The 27576-nt window shown below is 49.5% G+C and overlaps 1 protein-coding gene across 2 annotated transcripts; it reads right to left on the bottom strand.

The window, feature by feature from the left end:
• On the bottom strand, positions 1-17048 carry NAA60 (N-alpha-acetyltransferase 60, NatF catalytic subunit). Of its 2 annotated transcripts, NR_198923.1 has the most exons (7): positions 16912-17048; positions 7207-7322; positions 5466-5595; positions 4363-4459; positions 3459-3693; positions 2092-2444; positions 1-1326 (listed from the first exon to the last, which is right to left on the bottom strand). NR_198923.1 is itself a non-coding variant. In NM_001435431.1 (6 exons), exons 2-6 carry the CDS (start codon positions 7314-7316, stop codon positions 2288-2290), a joined length of 729 nt encoding a protein of 242 aa, NP_001422360.1. In that variant the 5' UTR covers positions 7317-7322; positions 16912-17048; the 3' UTR covers positions 1-2287. The 2 variants fall into 2 exon arrangements, 1 of the variants encoding a protein (NP_001422360.1); NM_001435431.1 differs by having other exon boundaries at positions 1-2444.
• Between the last annotated feature and the right edge of the window lie 10528 nt (positions 17049-27576).

Here is a 27576-nt window from a genome sequence, read left to right as displayed (position 1 = left end):
TGTGACCAACTGAAGTCTATTTATTTGTTTGTAATGAGAAGAAACACTACAATCTGTTCAACACTGGGCTGGACACTGCAATGATTAGGGGGTGGGATGGAGGGGCAGGGCAAGGCCTCTGAGCTCATTACCAATGTCCAAGGCAGAACATTCTGGAAGACTCTTCCCTTACCCCAAGGGCCGGGAAAAAAAAAAAAAATTACATGGTCATTGTTGATTCAGATTAGGGAGGACACCTAGCTGGGCCTCAGCGTGAAGCTGATGTCAGCTCGGAGGAGGGGAGGCTGAAGCCCTCCTGCCCAGATGCCCTTCATCCCGGGAGCCCCCAGGCTTGGAAGTTCCAAGGGAGGGAAGGACGCGGTCACGCAGCCCCACCTGCCCTGTTCCCTCTCCAGCTCTTGGGCCAAGCACAACTCTGCACCACCCCGTCTGCTCCAGAAGGCAGGGCGAGCAGCGAGCAGCTCTAGGGGATCCGTGCACACTCCCCTCAGAGTCTCTGCTCCAGAGGCGGAGGGATCACAAGGCACGTGACTGCCCCCAGCCTCAAAGGCTGGGTCTCACTTGGTCAACGCAGTGTGCAGTGTCGTCCTCTGTCCCCTTTGTATCTGGCCAGGCCTCAGAGCTGCAGCTCAAGGGGCTGGGAGCCTGGGGGCGGGGGAGGGGGGCATGGACCCTGGGGATCCTTATCGGCACACGTCCTCAACCTGGCTCCCCACAGCAGCTCAGGTGAATGGCACGTCCACCGTCGGCCGGGCAGCTCCGGTCACCCGGGACAGAATGAAGCCAGCCCGTGGGAGGACTCATCCTCCTGGTGGGGGTGTGAGCATCCAGCCCGTTATCCTGAGGCCCATGTGGGGAGCAGAGCCTGAGAGTCGGAGCTCACAGTGTGGGTGAAGGGCCTCTCTGGCTGTCCCCCAGGAGCCCCAGCCCCAGGTAGAGGGATCAGATTGCTCCCTGCTCCCGGGCCTCTGGGGGCTGGCTCTGGACGAGGAGCTGGCATTCCCGGTATTCGACCCCTTGTTTTTTTCAGGCTCCTGTGTCTTTAGGGTCAAGTGTGTCCGTAACACTTGGGTTCCTCCCTCTGAGAAGTTAATTCTGGCTTTGGAGGAAGGAGCTGGAAGGAATGGGCTGAGGATGGGGGGAGGCTGGTGAGGGGCACAGAGAAGAAGCCCCTTCCCACGGCCTTGCGCCCGGGGCAGCAGAAAAAACAGACCACAGTGAACGCTGCCACCAGGGCCGCCCATGAGGCCGGTGTGCACACGCAGGGCTGGGCCAGGGCTCAGCAGAACTGAAGGTTTTCAGAGCGGGTAGGAAGCCTGGGAGAGCCTGTGGGGTAGACAAGAGGGGAGCAGGGTGAAGGCCAGGGTGGAAACGCTCTGCCCCCACCCCAAGGAACTGGCCTAGGAGCTCCAAGCCAGGCGCTGGCACTCCTCCAGGCCCAGAGTTCCTTCCAGGGACCACCAGCTCCCCTCGGTCCCTTGGTCCCAGCACAAACCATGGCACCAACAGGGGTGCCAGCCCAGGAGGCCACGGAGCCCTGCCATGTGGGCTCGGCCCCTGTCACAACCTGCTCCGGGTCATGTCCACGCATGAATGCATCCTGGTGTCCCCATAGCTCTCAGAAGTGGCCGTGTCTGGGCAGAGCACTCAGCCAGGAGCTCAGAGAGTGAGCAGGCGCCGCTGGCGCTGTCAAGGCCACGTGTACACCCAAGGAAGCACGGCCAGGGACACGGTGGCACCACGGCCTGGGAAGGAGAAGCTGAGCATCCGGGGCCCCGGGGGAAAGAGACTTGATCTTTCGGTAACTTTCAACTTTTGAACCACGTAAGTATGTTATTTTTTTAAAAAAAGGAGTTTAGGGCGTGAAAAGACAATGCTCTGGCCAGGGCTCAAGGACTCTGCTTTTCCTCCAAAAGTTTCCCAGAGGTGGTCAGGGATCCCCCTGGCCCTGGGCTCTGTCGCCCATGACCTGTGTGGCAGATGCCCACCTGGGGCTGCCTGTTCTCACTGCTGACAGCGCGGGGCCCCTCACTTCCCTGACCATCACCCCCTAGGCTCTCCTCCACTTCCCGCAACCCCTGCTCCGGGTACCTGGGGAGACAGGGCATGCCCCACGTTGCTCTGCTCCCGAACCCGTGTAGCACCGGCCTGCGGCTGGGGCGGGTCGACCAGCCCGGCAGGTGGCCACCAGTTCCTCTGCAGAGGACAGCCGCAGTCAGATGGCCAGGAAGGCGGCGCCCGCCAGATGCCGGGGGGGTGGGGCCCGGCGGAGGCTGCCTGGCTGGCGTCACATGGTCCGGCTGTACTCGATGCCGCCCTTGGTGGAGATGCTAGACCATGGCAAGAAGCTGCAGAGCAGGCTCTGGGCCTGGCGGTAGATCCTGTGTGGGATGGAGCAGGGGCTCAGGTTCGCTAGCGCGGAGCCCAGGTGCTGGATGTAGTCCGTGCGGCTCCGTTAAGGAAGATTCCGCCTGGCCTGCCCGCCTGCCCGCACGCCCTGGGCCGCTCGGTCAGCACGGTGACCCGCAGGGGCTGCCTGCACACAACACACCACTCCTGCGGGCGGCCATGAGCCTGCGTGGCCTCTGCAGGGCTGGGAGCCCCATCAGATGGAGGGGGCTCTGCTGTGCAAACACAGGACCTTCGAGGTGCAGCCCCACACGCCCGGACCCGACTGAGGCTGGACGCGACTGGGAGCCGGGGGCGGGGTCTGGTGGAGCAAGAGCTCCTGTTGCCCCTATGCCAGGCCCTGTCCTTGAGACGAGGAGGGGTCTGCAGTCCCCACCCCGTGGACGCCCACAGAGAGCGCCCCCCCTTCACGTGAGCCAGGCCTGCAGGCTTTTGGGTCACCCCTGTTTTTCCTGTTTATTTCCCTATGAAATGGATAAAGCCTGGAATCATTCGTTTAACTTCTGTCTCTCACATACACACATTATTTTGGGGGCCACTCCCTGTGACTGTTAGGAAGACTCCTGGCCTCCGTCGAATCTGTCAAGGGCCAGAGAGAATTGGCCCTTGAAGAGGAAGGTTGAAGAGGAGGGTGGAGGGCAGGGAAACCCAGCTGGGTCACGCACCCGATAAGGAAGGTTTGAATCCAGAGTTCAAAATCAACAAACCACTCTTTTCGCCTCCCGCGCTTGTTTTCTCCCGTCAGCACTAAAGCAGGGGTTTTTGTCTGCCTTAGTCTCTGCTGCATCCCCCTCGACCTCAAATAGGAGGCTCTCAGTAGATACTTGACGGATGGATCTTGGGCCAGGCTGACGTCCAGGGAGCACCTACTTTCCCAGCATCCACACCCAGACCATTATATCCTGTCAAGATGTGCTGGTCAGAGTTGCCCACAACACTTGGGTCCCATGAACTTGGCCTCAGGGATGCCACGTGAAGGCAACCGTGGCTTCAGTTGGCACACAGACCCCACTAGGAAGCCACCAGCCCTCACCCCCGAGAAAGGATATAAGATAGTCCAAGGGGGGTGGCCGCCGTTGATGTAGAGGACGTAGGTAAAGCCATCTTTGAGGACCCCGCGGATAGAGTAGTAGTAAGGGAGATAGTGGTGCTGCTTGAAGTCTCTGTTCTCGTAGAAGCTTATGGCTGTGTTGTTGGTGGTAAGGACGTGCAGGTAGATGGCTTTGCAGTGGTCCTGGGCAGTGGTTGATATGTGATCCTTTAGACTCTCAAGTAACAGGGACCCTGAGGGGTGACAGGAAAGGGGCGGTGGGGGGAAGGGAGCGTGAGGCAAAGGCTGATCTTCCAAAACCACCCACTGCCGGAGTCCCTAACGTCCGAACCCTTGGTGGGGCTTGTCAACTGAGGCTCGAATGTCCCGGACGAGGATGTAAGCCAGCCACAGTCCCTCCCAAGGGCTGGACCTACAGTGAAACTCACTGCCCTTCTAGCCCAGGAAAACATGGAGTGGAAGGGCCTGGTTACGAGGGAAGATCCCGACGCTCGCTGGCCGCGTGGGACAGGAGTTTGGAGCTGTGTGGGCGGCAGGGCCCCCAAGGGTGGCAGGCATCCGATAAACCATGGTTGGGACTGTTCCTTCAATTACGCACGAGAGGCACGGTCAGAAGGGCCGTTCTCTGATGAGGATGCCCAGCAGGGGTTATTCATCTGATCTCACCAGATCTGGGAAGGAGGCCACAGCAGAAAGACCCAGCGAAACGTGGAAAGAAGACAGGCTGAAGGCTGAGAGTGGGTGGGGCCGGCAGACTTGTCGGGGGCAGGGAACGAAGGAAGGGTGCGAGTCTGGCCCCAACAGAGGGCCGAAGGATACAGCAAGACAGAGACCGAGCAGGTCTTCTGAGATAGTCGGCAGGGAGCAGGGGCGAGCTGGGGGGACTTACAGGCCCCCCTTACCTATCCCGTGCTTCCTGAACTCCTTCACCACTCCCAGGCTGAGGATGTACGCGACCTGTGTGTCCACGGAGAAGCTGGAGGCCAGAATATCTCCGTCCTAGAGAGAAAGTCAGAGACCGCCGGGTCAGCAGTGGAGGCCCCGGTCCTGCTGCAGGACACGCACAGCTCCTGGGCCAACTTCTGGGACACACACCTGGGGGAACACCGGGGCAGGAGAACCCAGGACAGCGGGCAATGGAGAGCCACCCCAGCCCCATGGAAGCGAGAGGCTGCGGGCCCTTCTGTGAGAAACTGCTGCTAACAAGGCACACGCAAAGTTGCTTCTCTTGGGGCGGGTGGTAAACCAGGCGGGAGGGTTAGCAAAGCCGGACCAGAGCAGTCACGGTGGGAAGAAGCGCTGCTCAGGGGGCCCTTGGTCCGTGTCAGTCCACGTGCCAGGAGACAAGGCGGCCCCACGGGGTGTGGGCGCTGTAACTGAAGGATCCCACACGGTCCTATGGGGTCCTGGAGTACAGGGGGAGGCAGGTAGGGGCGGCCGAGCGACATGACACCCCACGCGGCCTCTTGGCTCCAGAGATGGACCACCGGACTGGGAGAGTCACGCCTCTCACCAGGACCAGGGTCTCATGTTCTTCTGCCTCACAAAGAACCGTAAGGCTCTGCCATGTGTGTGGTTTTCGCTCCCTCACTGGAAAGGACACTTGTGACTCGGCTTGTGTCCTGTCCCGTGATTGCTAAGTGGCTCCCAGGTGCTGGATCAGGGGCAGCCCGGCCCATTCTCACCCCAGCCTCCGCCCAGCAGTTAACCTGGACACAGGAGGACCCACCACTGGCCTCAGGGAGGAAGCCTCCTTCCGGCTCTTGTGACTCGAAGCCACAGGAAGCCCGTGTACCGATCACCCTCCTCCCTACTTCACGACAAGGGTCACTGTGAAGCCCACAGTCAGGTCGTGCAACTTAATGCATGTATGACTGTGTCACAAACACACAGAATGAAACCAACCACCTAGGACTCACACCTGTCCAGGCTCCCAAGAGGATGGGGCCCAGCGCAGGCAGCGTCCAGAGGTGTCAGCCCCTGAGCCATCGCTGCAGACACTCACCTCCTTGTGTATCTTGGTCCGATTCTTAATTTCAGCTACAATCATCCCCACGATGTCACCCCTGTAGGTCGCGGCGAGGGAAAAGAACTTCTTGTTGGAGGTGATATCACGATACCATGAGTCTGGGTACCTGAGGAAGAGATAAACGCACGTGGACTGGCCGAAGGTCAGGTCCAATCACCACTGTGCTTCAGAGTGGAACCACGGAGGACCCTTGGCTGCTCCGTCCAGCACTCAGGGTCTGCCCACCACCCAGTCTCCACCAAAGGGCATCACCCTCAGAGTTGCAACTTCTGATAGCCGTTATCTGTCCAGACGGGACCATTCACTGCTGAGTGGCCTTTGAGTTTTGGGCACATGAGGGCAAGGTGTGTCCAGAGCTGCTGGGGCTGCTCAGCAAGAACCCCGAGGGCAGCGGGGAACAGAGCAGTGAGGCAGTGCTGAAAAGGCAGAGTCAGCTGCAGCCCAGGAGACTCGGACAGGTGGGAGTGAGGGGTGGTTTCCTGACAGGCTAGGTTAGCCTGGGATTCCTTTCTTGGGACCAAGAGCAGAGGAGGGTCTCAGATCCCCCCTGGAGACCCAGGGAGGTGCTCTCCTCAGGTCTGCTCTGTAGAGGCCACTGCCCCACTGTCCCTGCCAGAAAGTTCCACAGAAGCTGAGCATCACCCAGCCTCCTCTCCTGGTCCGTCAGTCCCACCTTCTGACCAGCAGTGTCAAGCTGGCACAGCGGCCAGGAGTGAGCCACCACACGGCCCGAGGGGACTACAGTTCTGTCCACCATCTTTAGAACCTAAGGCCTCCAGCCCAGCCATCTCCAAGGAGGCAGGAAGGCCAGGCTCCTCAGAGGCCCAGAGACTCCGGCCGGTAAGGCTCCACCCACCCCAGGTCATCCTCAGCAGGGTCTACTGCACAGACTTGCTGGATTCCTGTCCAGCGGTGGGACTGCTGGGCTGATGGTCACTTTCTATGAAACCACCGCTAGCCCACAGCACACTCCAATCAGGGAAGTAAGGGGTGGATGACCGGCTTGAGCAGGTCTGAGGCTGAGACTCATGGAGACGTGATGTTGGCAGGATAGTGTTTATTTTCAATTTTTAAGAGTTTGTACTATTTTTCCTCACTATAAATGCTCTACGAGCACATTATAGGAAAATGCAGGAAACAGAGACAAGTAAAACCAAACAAAACTTGTAGTTGCTAATCATCCACCCAAAGAACTACCAAAAACATTTGCTACATGGCACACTTCCTCCTAAGCTTTTATCTTGTATATGCTTTCAAATAAAAGAGGGATTGTGGTATATCCTGGCTTCTCGTCTGCTTTTTTCACCTACTATTTCACACACACACAGACAAACATATAAACCTCGAGGACAGATTTCTTTGTCCCTGGCTGGATAATATTGTACTTCTGCATGTATATCCCCTGATGTAGGGAACCAATTCCTTTCTGTTAGGACACTTAGGTTGCTTCTCGATTTTCTGAATGTCACAAGCAGCACTGCATGAAGTGTCTTTGTAACTGAAGATTCTCTGCAAGGCCCTTCCCGATCTCTGTACAAGAACATGGTGAGGTGCAGAGAGACCAGGAGCGCCAGGGAGCAGGGCCTGGGGCCCCGACGGGTGAGGGGGCTCTCAGTCACCAAGGACCAACACAGCGAGCCCCCCAGCTTCAGCACTCTGTGCACAGACCCCCGGACACCCCCACCCCAATGCCCACCTGCAGACCCGCTGGACTTACTCGATGGGGAACCAGTCGCCGCACAGGTGCTTCACGGTGTCTATGTCATCGTGGCAGAGGAGGCGCAGGCTGACCTCGCTGAGCGCGCTGGACGGCACCGCCTCTGTCATTCACACCTGTGGGGGAGGGGCGTCAGGAGGGCGGCGCACGCCCCAAACCTCCTCTTCAGGCAATCTGCAGGGCTAGCAGGACGGGAACGCTCACAGTGGCCCCGTGGGTGGAGGGCCTCTCCCCTCATGAGTGTTCCCACACCAGGCATCACAGACACCCTACCCTGCAGAGAAGGCCTGGGAGGATGGGGATACCCAGAGGCCCCCTCCCTGCTCACCCGGGACGCTCCTGAGCCCTGTGGAGGGCAGCTGGCCTCTGTTCTCTCCCCGCTCAGCCCCACTGAGCTGCACACTGAGTGCCCACACCCACCCCGCTTCCCCTCACCCGCTGTTCCTCCACTGGGAGGGCACACGGCCCCGCCTCTCTGCCTGGGTCAGTGGCATCCTATGACCCAGAGCTCAACGGCCCCAGGGACCTGGTGGATTTAGAGTGGCACTTACGGGATGGGCTGTTTCTCCTCCCCATCCAGGAGATTAAGATTCATGTACAGAGAAAGACTTCAAGAGATGCCAGAAGTTCAAGTCAGGGGCCACGAGTTGCAACGACTAAATCAGGAAGCTATGCTCAATCCAGACAGGAGGGTCAAGTGTGGGCTCCGACGAAGCACCTACACCCCCAGGACCAAGCAATCGCCAAGGAAAAGCCGAACCCTGCACCCCCTGAGATCCTGCAGCCACAGGACCCCCAGGGATAGAGGCCAGGCTGCCAGTGCCTCCAGTAAAATACACAAAGCCCTTTGGTCCCAGCCTAAAGTGCTGGGTCTGAAGCAGATCAAGCCTCGAGGCTACCCGGTACACGGGCACCATGACATCTGACACACACAGAAGGGGTGGCATTCTACGTGACAGCTGCCTGCTCTCTCCAAACACTCATTGTCATTAAAAAAACAGAAGCAGACTGAAAGAGACAGGGAGACCTACAACCAAACATGATGTGCAAACTCCTTCTGGGAAACACAAAAAGTCAAACAGCATTTGGGAGAAACTTAAATGTGGGCTGGATGCAAGATGATGAATTTATTATGAAATGATTATGAACCTGTTACTGTCTCAGACGTGGAAGGTGGAGTGCTCCTGTAGACGGTCTTAGAGATGCTCTGCTGAAATACTTCAGAGCGAGGCATCACCAGGTTTAAAACTAAATAACTCAAAATTTTTTCAACTGCTTAGGAAGCAAATGTGACAAAATGCTGTTAGTGGTTGCATCTAAGTGGCAGGTTTATATAAAACAGGAACTGACTGTTTACACATTCCATTTTTCTATGTATTTGAAATTTTCCTTAACAAAAGTTGTGGTCAGGGCTGGGGAAACGATGGTTCTGTGCGGGGGCACTGCGAGGACCCAGGCAATGCCAGAGGCCAAAAGGGTGCCTGAGGCCAGAGCCCTCCTGCTGCTGGAAGTGCCACGCCCTCCTCTTGGGCAACAAGACTGCCTGCTCTCATCACCCTTGGCAGAGCTTCAGGTGTCTCACTGGTTGTGCCCAGCAGGTTCTCAACCAAGAGCTGGGGTGCTCTGAGCTCCGCAGGAGGAGGTACAGGACAGGAGGCGTCGGCTCACCCTCCGCAGTCTCTCCCCGGAGTTGGCAGGACAAGTGCCGGCGACTGACAACCCCAGCTGCAGAGCTGGGGGCGCAGTTACTCCGCGCGGCCGCAGGCAGATGCTGGGTACCTGGGGAGCTGGCACCACAGGGAGCACGGTACCTGTGGTACCTGCACCAGGAGGCTGACTACAAAGAGGCTGGGGTGGGCACTTCCCGAGGGGATGGAAATGTTTTGTATCTTGAGTTACGTACACAAACGTATATACACGTATGTTAAACTCATTGGGTGTATTCTGTTGTATGTATGTTAAACTTCCATAAAGTTGGTTTTAAAACATTTTAAAGGTTGAGGAGTGACAGCAAAGGGAGAGGCTGATAATAAACAAGCAACTTGCCCGTCCTGGGATTTATACATTTTCACCCTAGTGTCCTTGTGACGATGCTCTTGACCAAAGGGGCAGGATTTCCCTGTTCAGCGTTCATAAAGAACACTGGCCTCTAAGACACACAGCTATTTGTGGATTCTCACATCCCTATTAAAAGTACTTGGATGTTTTCAAAGGCCGTTCTTTAGATGCCTTGATTTAAAAATAGAGACGTGTCACATCTAACTAAGGGGAAATGTAGTATATTATTGTGCCTGATCTGCCCGAGCCCAACCGACAGGAGTGGAGGAGGGAGAATCCGGCACCCACATGCCAGAGAGAAAGGGATGTTTGGGGGGTGGGCGGGTGGTCAAGACGGAGGGGGTATGGTGGGCAGCGCTGGTCCACCACTGGGGGAGAGGCCAGGAGACTGACATCTGACACCTCTGGGGACCCCGCTTGTCCACCTGGAACCTTCAGCCAAGTACTGACCTCCTGTTGCTATGTGCTGCCCTACGGGCTTAAGGGACAAGGACTCAGAAGACTCACTGGAGGACAGAGGTGGCAGGTGAACCAGAGCAGAGCCCCCGGGTCAGCCCTTTGTCCTGAGCCCCAGGGGGCTGGAGCCGCAGGCACACAGGCCACCTTTCCGTGCATTTCCCTACAAAGACACAGACACACAGATCCTACGATAGCAGGGACGCACTGTGCAGGAGAAGACACAGTTCCGGCCTGCAGCAAGAGTTCTTCCGGGCTTGCTAGGTCTGCCTTCTGCCCTTGGCCTGCAGGGGTGGGCGAGTGGAACATTTCTAGAAGGGACAGAAATTGGATTCTCCAAGACGATGAAGGGCCAGCCCACTCACCTCTCCATCTGCCCTTTCTCGTCCCCGTGGGCTGTCTGCAAGAGTCATCTTCCTTCTGAGCTGAAATGACCTCTCGGGTCCCTGGGTTGATGCCATGCGGTGGCTGGGGGTGATGCCTGATCACCTGGGCGTGCGCTCCCAGACCCCACTTCCTGAGGGACTGCGCGTGCCCAACCAGAGGACAGAGTGAACTCCAACATCTCAGGCATATCCTCCACCCCACCCCCCAGCTGCCAAGTGCTGGGGATTCAGGACCTAGGGCCTCGGGATGGGACTGTTCTAGTTTCGGGAGGGGTTTCCTGGCACCATCACAATGCCCATGGGGCAGAGCACCACCCTGGCCTGTCCCTGCACTCCGGGCCCCTTCTCAAACAAAGCACGGGAAAGATCAGTGCATACTAGTCCACGGCACAGAGTTAAAGACCACCAGGGCCCTCCAATGTGAAATGCTGCAGGCATCAGGCTTATTGGCTCAACAAACCCAACAACAGATTCCAAGCTCTTGCCTTAAGGGTGGATGGCGCAAAAAAGGAAAAGTAAGCCAGTGACGGACACACGGCACCACCCTGCTCATCAGTAAAATGGGCTGAAGGGCTCAGAGCAGGGAGTGAGGGAAACCGTGTCAGTTCAGCTCATTTGTTCAAGTGAGCAGCCATCTGGGGGCGGGGCGGTGGGAGCTGTCTCTACAGCAGCCTGGAAGCCTTTCAAAGCCTGAGAGTGGGAGGAGAAATATGAATAATTTACAGCAGACAAGACACAAACACCCAGCACTGTGGGTTCAAAGCACCTCCCTCTTACAGTCCGCCACACGATGCCCCAAAGGGAGCCCACAGTCTCCTCACACACAATTTAAGACACAGCACTGCACCTGCGAACTGTTAACAGTGGGGGATTCCATTTGTGTGATATTCTAAAACTGGCTAAAGACACTGACGGTAAGAGCAATGAGAATGCGGCTGGGGGGTACAGAGGACCTCGATGGGAGGGCATAGGATGACTCATGGGGCCGGCGACAATGTTCCCATGTCCATCAGGGTCATCAACTGCGTTCACCTGCACACTTCAGATCTGCCGGCTGGGCGGCATGTGAACCATCTCTCGACTCCAAAACAAGACAACAACCAGTGGTCTGGAGCAGTCCCGGGGTCAGCCCGTGCTTCCCTCTGGGCCAGGGGTTCTATGACCACCGCCCCCATCGCAAAGAGAATCCATTCATTTATTTATCAAAGTTGAACTGAAAACCCAGGCCCCGCACTAGACACTGCGGTTGCAGTAAAGAGCAGAGATGGACATCTGTGATCACTGGCGGGGCTGGAGGGGGTGAGGAGGTGTGTGTTTTCTTGCTCTTTTACCTAAATACTCTCAGAAACGCTTCCTTTGCTTGAGGAATTCCGAGGCAAACAGCACATCAGTGAATACAAAGAATGCCATCCAGCAGGCTGGGCAGGGAGGGGTTAACACACCTGTCGGAGGGGATGCTCCCCTCCCAAGCCCTCAGGAGAAGGCAGGAGATCCCCTTGCATCACTCAAGGTGTTTTCCTTGACTATTTGATCCGCCTCCTTGAATCAAGAGTTCCAGGAGGAGAAACAGAGTCCTGAACTGTCCCACGAGCGTCAGCTCACGCCCTCCCTGCCAAAACCAAGAGGGACCACTGGCTCACAGTATCTCTTGCAGCAGTGGAGTCCAAGGGGAAGGCAAGGCTTCGAGGCCACACACACGCACTGTCCGGCGCCCCCCGCCACGTGCGGGCCCTGGGTCCCGGCAGGGCTGTGACGCGGGGACCAAAGTCCTCACAGGACATGTGCAGGGTGTCTGGCAGGCGAGTAAAAGTAAGCCTTCTACAAATGGGGCCATGACTGCCAGGTGCCAAGTTCTCTTCCAGGGACTAGTGAACGTGCAGGATGCGCACTTGAAACTCGGGCCGTCACCAGATTCTCGAGGATGAGGAGGAGAATGGATTCTTCCAGAGGCGGGCCCACTCAGCACTGCCCGGGTCTGGGGCTGGAATGGACGCCACTGGCAGCTCAGTTTTTAGGCGAAAAGCACAGCCATGGCGGTCTCGGATTCAGAAACCCTGCCTGCCTCTCACCGCTGCCCCTTCAGCAAACCAGCGCCCCCAGCCCTTTCCAGCGCTTCTGTGCTTTTTCCACCTGACTCTGCTGGGCTTTGTTGTTTTACATTTGACTTTTTAATCTCTGCGTCCCTGGGTTTGTATTTAAGATCCTTCAAAATCCAACAGATGTTAAATGTGAACGTGGGTCAAATTCGGTATAAATTAATACTTGACCATGTGGTTAACTTTCATAACAAAAATTATTTTTAAAAAGAAATTCAATCTCCTCTCAGCATTTGCCTGTGGAATTAAGGCAGATGTCTGTTTTACATCACTCACTTCTGCCTCATTTGAGTTTTCTTTTAAACAATGAGCTTGTTTTTATTATCAGAAAAAAATAAAGACTTCCAGGTGGTATGTGAAAATTCAGAACACATTTTTTATATTACAGTAATGTTTTTAATTGTAACAACTTGAGAATTTTATAATGTCTCTTCAAATTATAAGTAGAATGGTTATCCATTTTACCCTAAAATAGACTCTCAGTGCCAATGTTTAAGCCCCATACCCTTGGAATAGCACGGCATTTATGCACTGATGCCAGAAATAAACATTATAAACACAGACCCATACTTGTAATGAAGCAAAGAGGAGGCAGTTGTTAGTAAGAAAAATATTTTAAAGAGTTCCTCTGCAATCATTACAAAGAAAATTCAGTGGCCATATAAAAATCAATTTTAAAAATATTTAAAGGCTTCAGGACAACCATCTAAAAAAAACCAAAAAAGGTTTAAAAAAGAACATCCCCCATTTGTTAAATGCTGTTTAAAACTTTGTTCATGGTAAAATAAGAATCAATACACAATATGAAGCAAAAACTCAAAAGCCCCCTCCTCACTTTGTCCTCAGTAAAATGAAGGTTAATAGATTCTTGAGTTTCCTACTAGAAAGCAAACTTTTTACATAGGAGAGGGTTTACTGGGTACGGGGCCGAGGGGGCTTCTGAGGTGGGAGGTTTCACTGGTACGTAACAGCGTGATCAAATGTCAAGCAGAGTACTTTTCTATACGTTTCTACATATTTCCACAAAAAAGTTAAACACAGGAGGCCAGAAGAGAAGCAATCCTGTAATTTGAAGCTAAGAGTAGAAAGAGCAGCAAATATCTGGCCAGCAAGAGCTTCTGAATAGTTTACAACTAGAGTCACAAGGAAGCATCTAAAAAGAAACAAGTTGTTAGAAAGGAGCAAGCAACTCAGAGCTACAGGAACTATGGAAATACTGTTGTAGTAACACTGTCCAGATAAAAATCCTTTCAGCAGCTAAGGGACACTTACCCAGAGACTATTTTATAAAAAGAAATTGCTTTCTTCTCAGTTATTTTTAAGATGGGCTCAAATTTCACTACTTTTCTGCCCAAATACTTTGCTGTCCTATTTCAAGAATGCAGGAGACAAAATAGAGGAACACAATTTACTGTTTAATAACAAGAAATAGAACTGGAAGAAGTTCTTTTTTCAATGTGGTCTGTTTTCTCTGGTCTTCCTGTGGAAGCAAGCGGACAAACATTTGTTCTGAGTCCTTTTTCCCAATCAGTTCCTCTTTGCTTCTTTACAAATGCAAATCTTTTTTAATTTGGCTATGTGGCATATAGGATCTTAGTTCCCTGACCAGGGATCGAACCCACGCCCACTGCATTGGAAGCTTGGAGTCCCTACAACTGTGAATATTATTAGAATGTTTATGTCTGGCATCAGTGCACAAGAGCTGGGTTACTTCACGGGTATGGACCTTCAACGTTGACACTAAGCGAGTCTATTCACTGAAAGAGGCATTTTAAGGTCTCTACGTGGTCACACTCATAGGTGGCTCGCATCATCAGTATTCCAAGTGTTGGCCCTGCCTGAGCAGGAAGTCAGCCTCAGGTGAGGAGATGGGGAGTATGAGAGGCCCTCAGGACAGGACTAGGGACTGACTGGCCCTCATGTGAGGTGACACCCTGACCACCCAGGCTCCACTCGTGGGCACCTCGAGGTGACCGCCACATGTTGGCCAGCCTCTGCAGAGCTGCACTCAATGGACCACTCACTGGTTCAACTGCTGACACAGACCCCAAACCACTATGTGCAGAAAGCCCTGGCTCCCTGTTCAGATGTCTTCCCATCACTCCAGAGGCACCGAGCAAACATTTCAGGTTCGGAGCAGAGTGTCAGCCTACTATGCATGTGCTTACTGGGTTTTCAAACACACAGATCTCTCTTTAACCTCTCTTTAATCAGCACTGGGCTTCAGGGAACCCTGACCTGGCCTGCCAGCCAGTCTCGATCAGAAGTCATGCTAAAATCATCATATTTCGGGAAGGAGGTCTGATCCCAGAATTATCAGAGACACTTAGAAACATTTGTTGAATGAAATTCAACCTTTGATCTTGGCCAGAAAGAGACCCAGGAGTTCCAGCATCACTTTGCAGATCAGTGTTTTACTCGAAAGCGCTGCGTGTGGACAGAAGCAGGATGCAGGATCTAGATCCCAATCTTCTTTTCTGTAAACGAGGAACTGAGGTGGGTGAGCTAGGAGGACTCCGTGGGTTTCTTCCAGAAAGAGAAGTCAGGGAGGAGGTGGTGGAGGCGAAGATGTGGAGAGGGAGGAACCTCCATTTAAGAGAAGGCCTGGCAGCTGACAAGCAGCCAGCTTTCTGTTCAGGTAGGAGAGCCGTCAGCAGGGAGCAGAGACCTCGGGGCATTTTGGCAGAGATCTGTACTGCCCCAGACTCAGAGCTCTGAATACCTGTAGCTGCTGCCAGGTAAGGATTCTGGGTCCACCTGGTCTAAACACATCTCAGCTGCTAGAAGACAAACTGCTGCGAGCCAGTCCACTGAGGCTGGGACAGTCTGCGGGGCAGAGCACCAGCTGAGCAATGACGGCCCCACCCTTCTTAGTTCTAGTGTCTTCATTTCTCAAATCTCCTAACATCCAGGTATTTTCTTCCAACACAGGCAGAGGCCAAGTTGCCAAACAACATCAACAGGTCACTTCAAACAACATCTGAAGTCTGAGAGTGGGTGCGGTTAAAATAAACATTTTACAGTGATAAAGTCACTGTAAGTGATAGTGGGGAGAGGCTAAAGGTAAGACACACACACAGACCTTTTAAAATAATGTGTGTATTTTTTATTTTGGCCTGTGAACACCACACCATGCACTGACTCTTACTTACAGGTTTTAACCATCTTCATAGAAATCCAGCACTTCTGGAAACACAGTGAGATGGAACTTCAGCAAACTGTGGCCCAAAAGAGGAGCCCAGGCACACTGCTTCTCAAAGGGCCAAAGTGCACTTTAATTCTAACACACAAACTTCCAACAACAGGGGAGATGAAGACCTATGTCATGCTCAGCCATGACCACTTGTTAAACGACAGGGACTTCTATTTCAGCCACCCTTGAGTTTCTTCTGGCCTTGAACCCTTTCTTCTCAAACTGAGCTTAAAGCAATTCAGGGATTTTTGCCAGAAGAGAGGATTTGTTTTGCTCCAGCCCCTTTTAAATTCAGTGCTGTTCAAGACTACCCTTCTCCCTGCCTCACAAGCCAGTACTGTTGGCCAAAGGACTTCTAACACTTAGCTGTACATACAAAGTGCTTCACAGAATGTGGTATTTCTACCACTGACTTGCAGTCATACTGACTTTCCCGGTTCAGGCAGTTAAGCGTTAACATTAAATTTTCTGTCTTCTGTGCTCCAGTAAAATATCTGCACCCAGCAAAGTTATCTTCAGTTCTGACTCTCTGATTACAACCATTCCAGGTACCAAAGGGCTGTAGGGCTGTTATCCTTTTCCTTCAAGAGAAACTAACAAAATGGTATGGCTTAAGGACTGGGCAGAGTTAAAACAGACCAAGGAAGCAGCCAATGGCCACGTTTATGACAGAGTAACTCCTCCTCTCATCCCCAGACCCTGGGGTCCATCACCTCCTGAGCACACAGATATTTGTTGTTAGTGGTCCAGGGAAGGCGCTCAGCCTCCCTGAAAATCTTCCCAGGGGAACAAACCACAGAGGCTACAGATTCCCTCTGTTACATGGGAAGTGCCCAATCAATGGGCCAGAGCTCAGAGGTGGTGCAAGGGTCTGCACGGCCAACCTTTAAACTACCCCAAAACGTAAGGAATTGAGCTGTCTTAACCAAAATATACAGCTTAAGGAGTAAGAAGTGGAGACGACCGAGAAAGAGTTTCAGGGTTTCCAGAGTTCACGGGAGGGCAAAAAAGTCGCCAAGTAACTACAACCCATGCAACAAGTACCAAAGCAGCGATGGGGCCCGGCAAGGCAGCAAATCGCTGAACTGTGAAAAGGACGGGCCCGGCACCTCCCGCGAGGCCCGGCGGGCAGCAAGGGGCAGGCTGCCTTCTGCTTCCAAATCTCCCCCGCCAGGTCGTCCCGAGGCCTGGCACGGAGGCAGCCCAAGCAAAAGGATCGGGATCGCGCCCCTGGGGCCTCGGCCCCCTCCTCGGCCGGGGAAACGCGAGCTCTGTGATCGCCCTGAAACCCCGCGGAGATGTCTGGGCGCCGGCTGGCGGGGGCAGCTCCCCGGCCTCCCTCGAACCGACGGGACGTCCCACGCCCCGCCAGGGCCGCCTCGGGCCCCCTGCACCCCGGCAGGACCCCGCGACTGCGCTGCCGCCCCGGCCCGGAACTGCTCCCCTGCCTCCCTTGACGCCCGCCCTTGGCCGGGCCAGGCGCTCCGCCGCAGGCCCGAGCCCCGGGATGCCTCACCTCGGGCGGGAGCCGGCGGCAGCGGACAGCGTTCTAGGGCTCAGTGCATCCTTGGTTCGCCGGGAGCCAGGAAGTGGGGCCGCGCTGAGCCCGCAACCAGTTATGTAACCGGCAGGGGCCGCAGCCGGGACGGAGGCGGCGGCCCGAGGCACTTCCGCCTCCCGCGCCGGGCCGGCGGCACAGGCGGAAGCCCATTGGCCAGCGTCGTCCACGTGGGACGGCACCTCGCGACGCCGACGCCGCCATCTTAAGAGCGGGCGGGCCTCGCGCGAAGCCGGACACTGGAGTGAGTGGACACAAGAGAAGCTGAGACGTTGGCGGTGGAGCAGCGGAGGCACCTCTAGGGGGCGCGTCTGCTAGAGGCTCGCGAGGCTCTGAGAGACGGCGGAGGGGCTGGACAGGTCGGGCCGACCCTCGGGGCCCGAGCCCGGCGGGCGTGGACGCCGGGGGCGCGGTCCGGTTGGTAGCCGGCGGGCTCGGGTTCTTGGGCTGAGCGCTGAGGCTTGCAGCCCTCCACTTCCTGGCCAGCGGTCCTCTCGTTTGGTTTGGGGCTGGAGCTTTTCCATCCACAGCGCCTGACGGGGCTTCCAGCTAGGGAAGCGTGATCCGGTGGCCAACGACGGCTGGAGGGCAGCACCACCCGGCTCAGTGCCGGACGTCCGCGGCAGCCAGAGTCCAGTTTCTGCCGTGTAAAGTGGCAGGGGCGTCGGGGGGCGGGGGGGGGGGGGGGGGGGCGGGCAGGGGGAGGGGTGTCAGTTGCCCTCAAGTTGGAGGAGGGTCTACTCAGCGGTCCCCACCCCATTTGGCTCCAGGAACCGGTTTTTATGTTAGACAGTTGTTCCACGGACCAGGGATGGGGGGATGGTTTGGGGGTGATTCAAGCATATTTATTATACACTTTATTGCTATTATTATTACATCAGCTCTACCTCACATCATCAAGCATTAGGTCCTGCGGACTGGGGACCCCTGGTCTACATCACAAAACCTAACTCAAACTTTGTTACTAAGGGACTTGTGTTGAGCAAAATCTGATGTTAACTTTAAAGGATATATTTATCCTTTGCCTTCAAATACCTTTCACTGGTAATATGGCCAAAGGATGGAATAAGAAGGCTAAAATGATCAACCCTCAAAGGACCTAATTCACACCCAAATAGACATTATGACAGATTAAAACAGTCTAAAATCACACTATTTTATAAACGTTAAATGCATATTCTTTAACATTTTGGCAATGAAAAGTTACCTAAAGAGATTAGAAGTCTGAAAGGTAAGTGGTGTAAATAGATCAAGAGTAGTGTAACAAGGGGATATGTAACAACCCAGAAAGTCTATTGTCTACACAATAAGATGTTAGTGGCTGGTGGAATCTTGATTTGTGTAAAGCAGCTTATATAATATTTACATTTTCTTTTAGTAACAGTTTCTCTAAGTTCCTATTTTAAAAGCTGAAAAATTATGGACAAAATGAAAATATACAATTTACAACTCTGTAGAGTTACAGTTTTAAGTACAGGAAACATGCTGTTGTAAGCAAAAATGCTGTGGTTAATGTGCTTTGGTCCATTCAGGGCATTTCAAGCATTCTATATATTTAGTGTGTCACTATTAACTTATAATCAAACTTATTTAAAAAACTTTAGTGTGTCTATTAACTTATAATCAAACTTGTTAAAAAAACTTTAAATATAGAGTTCAAAATAACTATAAACTTTAATATAATCAAACTTGTAAAAAAAAAAAAAACTTTAGGATAGAACAATCAAGAGTGAGGAGGCTATAAAATGCATACTTGAAGTCCTACACATTTTCTAGAGATGGGCTGCAAATTTAGCTGCGGTCTTTCCAAAAATTCACTTTGAAGTGGGAACTGGTTGCAAGATCCAGCAAGTCAGTGTGTCAGAGTAATTGTCCCCTAGTATCCACTGTCTTCCTCCTCCTCCTCTTTTTTTTTTTTTTCCCCCTAATGTAGACCATTTTTTAAAAGTCTTTATTGAACTAGTTACAATATTGCTTGTCTTTTTTTATGATTTGGATTTTTGGTTGGGAGGCCTATGGGATCTTAGCTCCTCAACCAGGGACTAAACCCTTACCTTCTGCATTGAAAGGCAAAGTTTAACTACTGCACTGCCAGGAAAGTCCATCCTCTCCTTTCTTTTTTAAAAACAACTGCTTAATCACATTCTCATGCAGTAGTAGGACAGTACCCCCTTTAGCAGGCAAAGAGCTAACAAGTTAAGCTTGTATTTCTTAGCCTCCTTTGCAGCAAGATGAAACCATATGCCAAACTTTTTGCCAGTGAACAACAGTGGAAGTGATGTGAGCAACTTAGGTTCTCAAGCATGTCCTTAAGAAGAAATTGTTTAAATATTAATAACTGGTGATGCTTGGTGAAAAGTACATAGGTGTTTACTGCATTATTCTTTCAAATATTCAGAGGTTTGAAATTTTTAAATTAAAAAGATGAGATTTTAAATAAAGGAAAATTGCTAGTTTAGGGCTTTCTTGGTGGTCCAGTGATTAAGAATCCGCCTGCCAATGCAGGGGACATGAGTTTGATCCCTGCTCAGGGAAGACCCACATGCCGCAGGGTAAGTAAGCCCACGTGCTGCAACCGCTGAAGCCCAAGCACCCTAGAGCCCGTCCTCCACAACCCTAGAGCAATGAGAGGCCCTTGCACCACAACTGGAGAGAAGCCCCACTCACCACTAGAGAAAGCCTGTGTGCAGCAATGAAGACCCAGCACAGCTAAAAATGAATAATTTTTTTTAAAGGAAAGTTGCTTATTTTCCTCATCCTTTCTCTTGCCTTCCATCAGGTTCCTATCAACAGAATGTGGAGACAGTGGTAAGCCCTTTCAGTTACACAGGAGAGGCAAACCCTGCCGAGGTTCTTGCTACTCAAAGTGCTGTCTTGTGGTCCAGCAGTATTAGCATCACCTGGATGTACTTAAAATGCAGGCTCAGACCTTACGAGAACATGGGCAGGAAGGGGCATCTCCTGACCACAGGAACTGGCTCAGGGAACTCTGACTGGCACTGAGCTCAACACAGATTGGTCCTCTTAAGTCTCTGCCTTCCTTGTTTCTTTTTCTCTCTTTTTGGTATGTTTTGAGATATTTCTTCCAAGTGATCTAAGAGACCACTGGCTTTCTTTCTTTCTTTTTTTTTTTTTTCTCTCCTTCAATTTAGTTACTGAATGTAAATTTAAAAACAAAACGTGCTTTTCAGTTCCAGATTCATTTAAAGCCATGATGCACTGGGACTTCCCAATGGTCCAGTGGTTAAGACTCTGCCTTTCAAAATAAAGACAAAAAAAAAGAAGGATCTGCCTTCCAATGCAGGGGATGAGGCTTCAATCCCTGATCAGGGACCCAAGATCCCACATGGTGTGGGGTAACTAAGCCCGAGAGCTGCGACTAGTGAGTCTACACACTCTCGAGCCCAAGCTCCACAGCAAGAGAAGCTCCCTTGCACCCCAACTAGAGAAGTCCCTGCTCAATGCCCATGCACAGCCAAAATAAATAAGTGATTAAACAAATAAAACTATGATGCATTCTCTTGGATCACAATCTTCCTGACACCCAGGAAAACAGCTGGGTTTCCAAAACCAGACTTTGCAGGTAGACCTCAAAAACATTTTTCCAGGATCCTAGAAACAGAGCATGAACAAGCCACTTCATGGCAAGTTCTACAGACAGACAGCTTGCTGACCAGCATCTGCTTTGCCTGAGAGGACACGGGACTATCCTTGGAGCACTCCCAGGAGAGGAGAAAGGCTCCAGGAGACTGGCTTGAGGTGAAGTGGATTGTTCTGACTCATGGTTCTGATGGGTTTATTAACATTTGCATGGATCATACAGAAATCCACTGCACTTCTTCACACTAACAATGAAAGAGAGAGCAAAATTTAAAAATCCCTTTTGAAACTGCCCACCCCCCCAAAAAAAAATATTTAGGAATAAACCTGATTAAGGAGGTAAAAGGCTTAGATGTTGAGAACTATAAAATGATAAAAGGAAATTGAAGATTATTTAAATAAATGGAAAGAGATCCCATGCTCTTGGATTAGAAGAATTAATGTTAAAATGGTCGTGCTACTCAAAGCAATCTATGGATTTAATGTGATCCCTATTATTTAATTAACTGTGATATTTTTCACAAAATTAGAAAAAGTAATCCTAAAATTTATATGGAACCATAAAAGGCCCCAGATTACCAAAGCAACCCTGGGGGAAAAGAACAAAGCTGGAGGCATGATCCTTCCAGCAACAGTAATCAAAACAGTGTAGTATTTGCACAAAAACAGACATATGGATCAATGGAACAGAACAGAAAGCTCAGAAATAAACTACATAACTATGGTCTATTAATCTTCAACACAGGGGCAAGAATATACAACAGAAAAAACAGTCTCTTCACGAAGTGGTGTTCAGAAAGTTAGACAGCAGCATGTATATCAATGAAGTTAGAACACACCTTTACACTATACACAAAGATAAACTCAAAATGGCTTAAAGACTTAAATATAAGACACAAAACTCCTAGACGAGATCATAGGCAAAACATGCCCTGACATACATCGTAGCAATATTTTCTTAGGTCAGTCTCCCAAGGCAATAGAAATAGAAGCAAAAATAAAAAACAAATGGGACCTAATCAAGCTTACATGTTTTCACACAGCAAAGGAAACCATAAAATGAAAAGACAACTAGGAGAAAATATTTTTAAATTATGTGACTGACAAGGTCTTAATTTCAAAAAATTTACAAACAGGGACTTCCCTGGTGGTCCAATGACTAAGACTCCATGTTCCCAATGCAGCGAGCACAGTTTTCCATCCCTGGTCAGGGAACTAGATCCTGCATGCCACAGCTGAAGACCCCACACGCCACAACTAAGTCCAAGCACAGCCTAAAAAAAAAATTTTAATATACAAACAGCTCATACAACTCAAGCCACAACTAAGTCCCAGCACAGCCTAAATAATTTTTTAAAAATATACAAACAGCTCATACAACTCCACAACAACAAAAACAACCCAATCAAATGGGAAGAAGATCTAAACAGACATTTCTCCAAAGAAGACGTACAGATGGCCAACGGGCCCATGAAAGATGCTCAGCTCTGCTAATTATTAGAGAAATGCAAATCAAACCTATGAGGTACAATCTCACACAGGTCAGAATGACCCTCGTTAAAAAAATCTACAAATAAAAAGCCAGCAATTGCACTTCTAGGCATATACCTAGAGAAAACCGTACTTCAACAAGATACATGAACCCGAATGTTCATTGCAGCACTATTTACAATTGCCAGGATATGAAAGCAACCTAAATGTTCATCAACAAAGGAATGGATAGAACTTCCCTAGCTGTCCACTGGTTAAGAATTGGCCTGCCAATGCAGGGGACATGGATTTGATCCCTGATCTGGGAAGATTCCACATTCCATATAGCAACTAAGCCCATGTGCCACAACCACTGAGCCTGCGAGCTGCAACTCGTGTGCCTGTGTGCTGCAACTACTGAAGCCCATGCAGCTGGAGCCTGTGCTCTGCAACGAGAGAAGCCACTGCAATGAGAATCCCGTGCTCTGCAACGAAGAGTAGACCCTGATCACTGCAACTAGAGAAAGCCTGTGCGTAGGCAATGAAGACCCAGCACAACCAAAAGTAAATAAAAATAAATAAAATTTAAAAACCAGAGGAATGGATAAAGAAGATGTGTACCAAATATACGTCAGAATATTATTCAGCCATAAAGAGGAATGAAATTGGGTCATCTGTAGAGATGTGAATGGACCTACAGATTGTCATACAGAGTGAAGTAAGTCAGAAAGAGACAAATAGCATATATTAATGTATATATGTAGAATCTAGAAAAATGGTACAAATGATCTTATTTACAAAACAGAAATAGAGGCATAGATGTAGAAAATAAATGTATGGACACCAAGGGGGATGGGAGGTAGGATGAATTGGGAGATTGGGATTGCCATATATACACTACTGATACTGTGCATAAAATAGATAACTAATGAGAACACTGTATAGCTCAGGGAATTCTACTCAGTGCTCTGTGGGTGACCTAAATGGAAAAGAAAGCCAAAAAAGAGGGGATATATGTATATATGTATAGCTGATTCACTTTGCTGTGCAGTAGAAACTAACAACGCTGTAAAGCAGCCATACTCTAATTAATTAAAAAAGAAAAGATACATGCAGCTCAATGTTCACTGCAGCACTGTTTACAATAGCCAAGACATGGAAGCAACCTAAATGTCCATCAACAGACCAACAAGGACCTACTGTATAGCGCAGGAAACTCTACTCAGTATTTTGTAATAACCTATGTGGGTAAAGAACCTGAAAAAGATTCAATATATGTATAACTCAATCACTGTGATGTAAACCTGAAATTAACACAACATTGTAAATCACAAAACTACACAATTTGAAGTCTTTTTAATTGTCGTTGTTCAGTCGCTAAGTCGTGTCCAACTCTTTGGACTGCAGCACACCAGGCTTCCCTGTCCTTCACCCCGGAATTTGCTCTGATTCATGTCCATTGAGTCAGTGATGCTATCTAACCACATCATCCTCTGCTTTCCCCTTCTCCTTTTGCCTTCAATCTTTCCAAGCATCGGGGTCTTCTCAAGTGAGCCAGCTGTTCACCTCAAGCAGCCAAATAACAAATGTTGGAGAGGGTGCATAGAAAAGCAGAACCTCCTACAATGTTGGTAGGAATGTAAATTATGCAGCCACTATGGAGAACAATATGGAGGCGCCTTAGAAAACTAAAAATAGAGTTGTCATATGATCCAGCAATCCTAGTCTTGGGCATATATTACCAAAGGAGAAAGGGAATGGTGGAGGAATAAATTAAGAGTCTGGGATTAGCAAATACAAACTACTGTATATAAAATAAATAAACAACAAGGTCCCACTGTATACCACTTGGAAATATATTCAATATTCTGTAATAAACCACAATGAAAAGAGAAAAATCCATAAAATAGATCTGCATGGGCAAACAATCTCTCTAGAGAATTTCTGGTGATCTAGTGACTGGGACTTGGTGATTGGGATCAATCCTTGGTCAGGGAACTAGGATCCACAAGCTGGGTGGCATTCCCAAAAAACAACTACCACCACCACAACAAAAAACCAACAAAGAAGCCCCCACAACTCTCTGGATACATGTAAGTGTAAAGAAACAAAGACTTTATCACATTTGTATTGTAAAATAAGTGAAGGGGGAAAATTTGCATGGATCAAAGACCGTACAACCAGGAATCAAGTAAGTTGCTTCCAAAAAAAAAATTCCTTTGGCTGAAAAATGATGCAAGTGTACACTTGGATGACAAAGGATGATACTGATTTCTGCAATTAAAACTGAGACAGAGTCACTTAGAGAAGACTCTACACATGGACATCACCAGATGGTCAACACCGAAATCAGATTGATTATATTCTTTGCAGCCAAAGATGGAGAAGCTCTATACAGTCAACAAAAACAAGACCAGGATTTGACTGTGGCTCAGATCATGAACTCCTTATTGCCAAATTCAGACTTAAATTGAAGAAAGTAGGGAAAACCACTAGACCATTCAGGTATGACCTAAATCAAATCCCTTATGATTATACAGTGGAAGTGAGAAATAGATTTAAGGGCCTAGATCTGATAGATAGACTGCCTGATGAACTATGGACGGAAGTTCATGACATTGTACAGGGACAGGGATCAAGACCATCCCCATGGAAAAGAAATGCAAAAAAGCAAAATGGCTGTCTGGGGAGGCCTTACAAATAGCTGTGAAAAGAAGAGAAGCGAAAAGCAAAGAAGAAAAGGAAAGATATAAGCATCTGAATGCAGAGTTCCAAAGAATAGCAAGAGATAAGAAAGCCTTCCTCAGCGATCAATGCAAATAGAGGAAAACAACAGAATGGGAAAGACTAGAGATTTCTTCAAGAAAATTAGAGATACCAAGGGGACATTTCATGCAAAGATGGGCTCAATAAAGGACAGAAATGGTATGGACCTAACAGAAGCAGAAGATATTAAGAAGAGGTAGCAAGAATACACAGAAGAACTGTACAAAAAAGATCTTCACGACCCAGATAATCATGATGATGTGATCACTCATCTAGAGCCAGACATCCTGGAATGTGAAGTCAAGTGGGCCTTAGGAAGCATCACTACGAATAGAGCTAGTGGAGGTGATGGAATTCCAGTTGAGCTATTTCAAATCCTGAAAGATGATGCTGTGAAAGTGCTGCACTCAATATGCCAGCAAATGTGGAAAACTCAGCAGTGGCCACAGGACTGGAAAAGGTCAGTTTTCATTCCAATCCCAAAGAAAGGCAATGCCAAAGAATGCTCAAAATACCGCACAATTGCACTCATCTCACACGCTAGTAAAGTGATGCTCAAAATTCTCCAAGCCAGGCTTCAGCAATATGTGAACCGTGAACTTCCTGATGTTCAAGCTGGTTTTAGAAAAGGCAGAGGAACCAGAGATCAAATTGCCAACATCCACTATCATGGAAAAAGCAAGAGAGTTCCAGAAAAACATCTATTTCTGCTTTCTTGACTATGCCAAAGCCTTTGACTGTGTGGATCACAATAAACTACGGAAAATTCTGAAAGAGATAGGAATACCAGACTACCTGATCTGTCTCTTGAGAAATCTGTATGCAGGTCAGGAAGCAACAGTTAGAACTGGACATGGAACAACAGACTGGTTCCAAATAGGAAAAGGAGTACGTCAAGGCTGTACATTATCACCCTGCTTATTTAACTTATATGCAGAGTACATCATGAGAAATGCTGGACTGGAAGAAACACAAGCTGGAATCAAGATTTCTGGGAGAAATATCAATAACCTCAGATATGCAGATGACACCACCCTTATGGCAGAAAGTGAAGAGGAACTCAAAAGCCTCTTGATGAAAGTGAAAGTGGAGGGTGAGAAAGTTGGCTTAAAGCTCAACATACAGAAAATGAAGATCATGGCATCCGGTCCCATCACTTCATGGGAAATAGATGGGGAAACAGTGGAAACAGTGTCAGACTTTATTTTTGGGGGCTCCAAAATCACTGCAGATGGTGACTGCAGCCATGAAATTAAAAGATGCTTACTCCTTGGAAGGAAAGTTATGTCCAACCTAGATAGCATATTCAAAAGCAGAGACATTACTTTGCCAACAAAGGTCCATCTAGTCAAGGCTATGGTTTTTCCTGTGGTCATGTATGGATGTGAGTTGGACTGTGAAGAAGGCTGAGCACCGAAGAATTGATGCTTTTGAACTGTGGTGTTGGAGAAGACCCTTGAGAGTCCCTTGGACTGCAAGGAGATCCAACCAGTCCATTCTGAAGGAGATCAGCCCTGGGATTTCTTTGGAGGGAATGATGCTAAAGCTGAAACTTCAGTACTTTGGCCACCTCATGGGAAGAGTTGACTCACTGGAAAAGACCCTGATGCTGGGAGGGATTGGGGGCAGGAGGAGAAGGGGACGACAGAGGATGAGATGGCTGGATGGCATCACTGACTCAATGGACGTGAGTGTGGGTGAACTCTGGGAGTTGGTGATGGACAGGCAGGCCTGGCGTGCTGCGATTCATGGGGTCGCAAAGAGTCAGACACGACTGAGCGTCTGAACTGAACTGAACTGAGAGTTACTTAGCCTGGACTAACACAGGACAGTATATTGGGAGGATCTGATTCTCCATTTTTCTGTCAGTGTACCCTGAGACTGGGCTTACCCATCAGACTCACAGAAGAGTGAGGTTTAAACCAAATTCTGACTTACTTTCTGATAGTTAAGAGTTACTGGAATGCTCCTACTCCTGCTCCAGACACCTCTTCTCTTAGTGTTTCTGGGACACTAGATTGATAACCAGAAACTTGGTAAGCAGGGTATAAGAGGAAGGGAAACAGTCTTTTTTAAAAAAAATAATAATATTTATTTAACCTGGGGCCCCCACTTTGGGAGTGTGGAGTCTTAACCAGAGGACTACCAGAGAAGTCCCTCAATACATTTTTAATTATGATGGTATTTCATGCACAACTTGTATACAATGTATACAAGTTGTAGGTATACAAGTTGTATACATTGTATAAATGTATACAAGTTGTATACATTGTATAAATGTATACAAGTTGTATACATTGTATAAATGTATACAAGTTGTATACATTGTATAAATGTATACAAGTTGTATACATTGTATAAATGTATACAAGTTATATACATTGTATGCATTGTATAAATGTATACAAGTTGTATGCATTGTATAAATGTATATAAGTATGCATTGTATAAATGTATACAAGTTGTATGCATTGTATAAATGTATACAAGTTGTATGCATTGTATAAATGTATACAAGTTGTATACATTGTATACTTGTATAAATGTATCACATTTTAAAACTTACATTGGATACATTTCCGCATGTTATCAAAAACTTCTATATAGCATCTTAATTGGCTGCAATGTTTCCTCCTGCAAAAGAGGAAAAATACTTAGAAATTAAGTCATCTCCAATTTTTCTTGACTGTAATTCTTCAATGAACATCTTCATGTCTTCCCATCCATGTCCATTCATCTTTTTCCATTTTCAACATATCTCCATGGCACTTACTGCCAGCTGTCTCC

This window comes from Bos taurus, chromosome 25 (assembly GCF_002263795.3).
Source record: "Bos taurus isolate L1 Dominette 01449 registration number 42190680 breed Hereford chromosome 25, ARS-UCD2.0, whole genome shotgun sequence".
Taxonomy (NCBI): Eukaryota; Metazoa; Chordata; class Mammalia; order Artiodactyla; family Bovidae; genus Bos; species Bos taurus.
The sequence above is the reverse complement of the archived record's forward strand: the minus strand, read 5'-3'. Positions and strand labels throughout refer to the sequence as shown.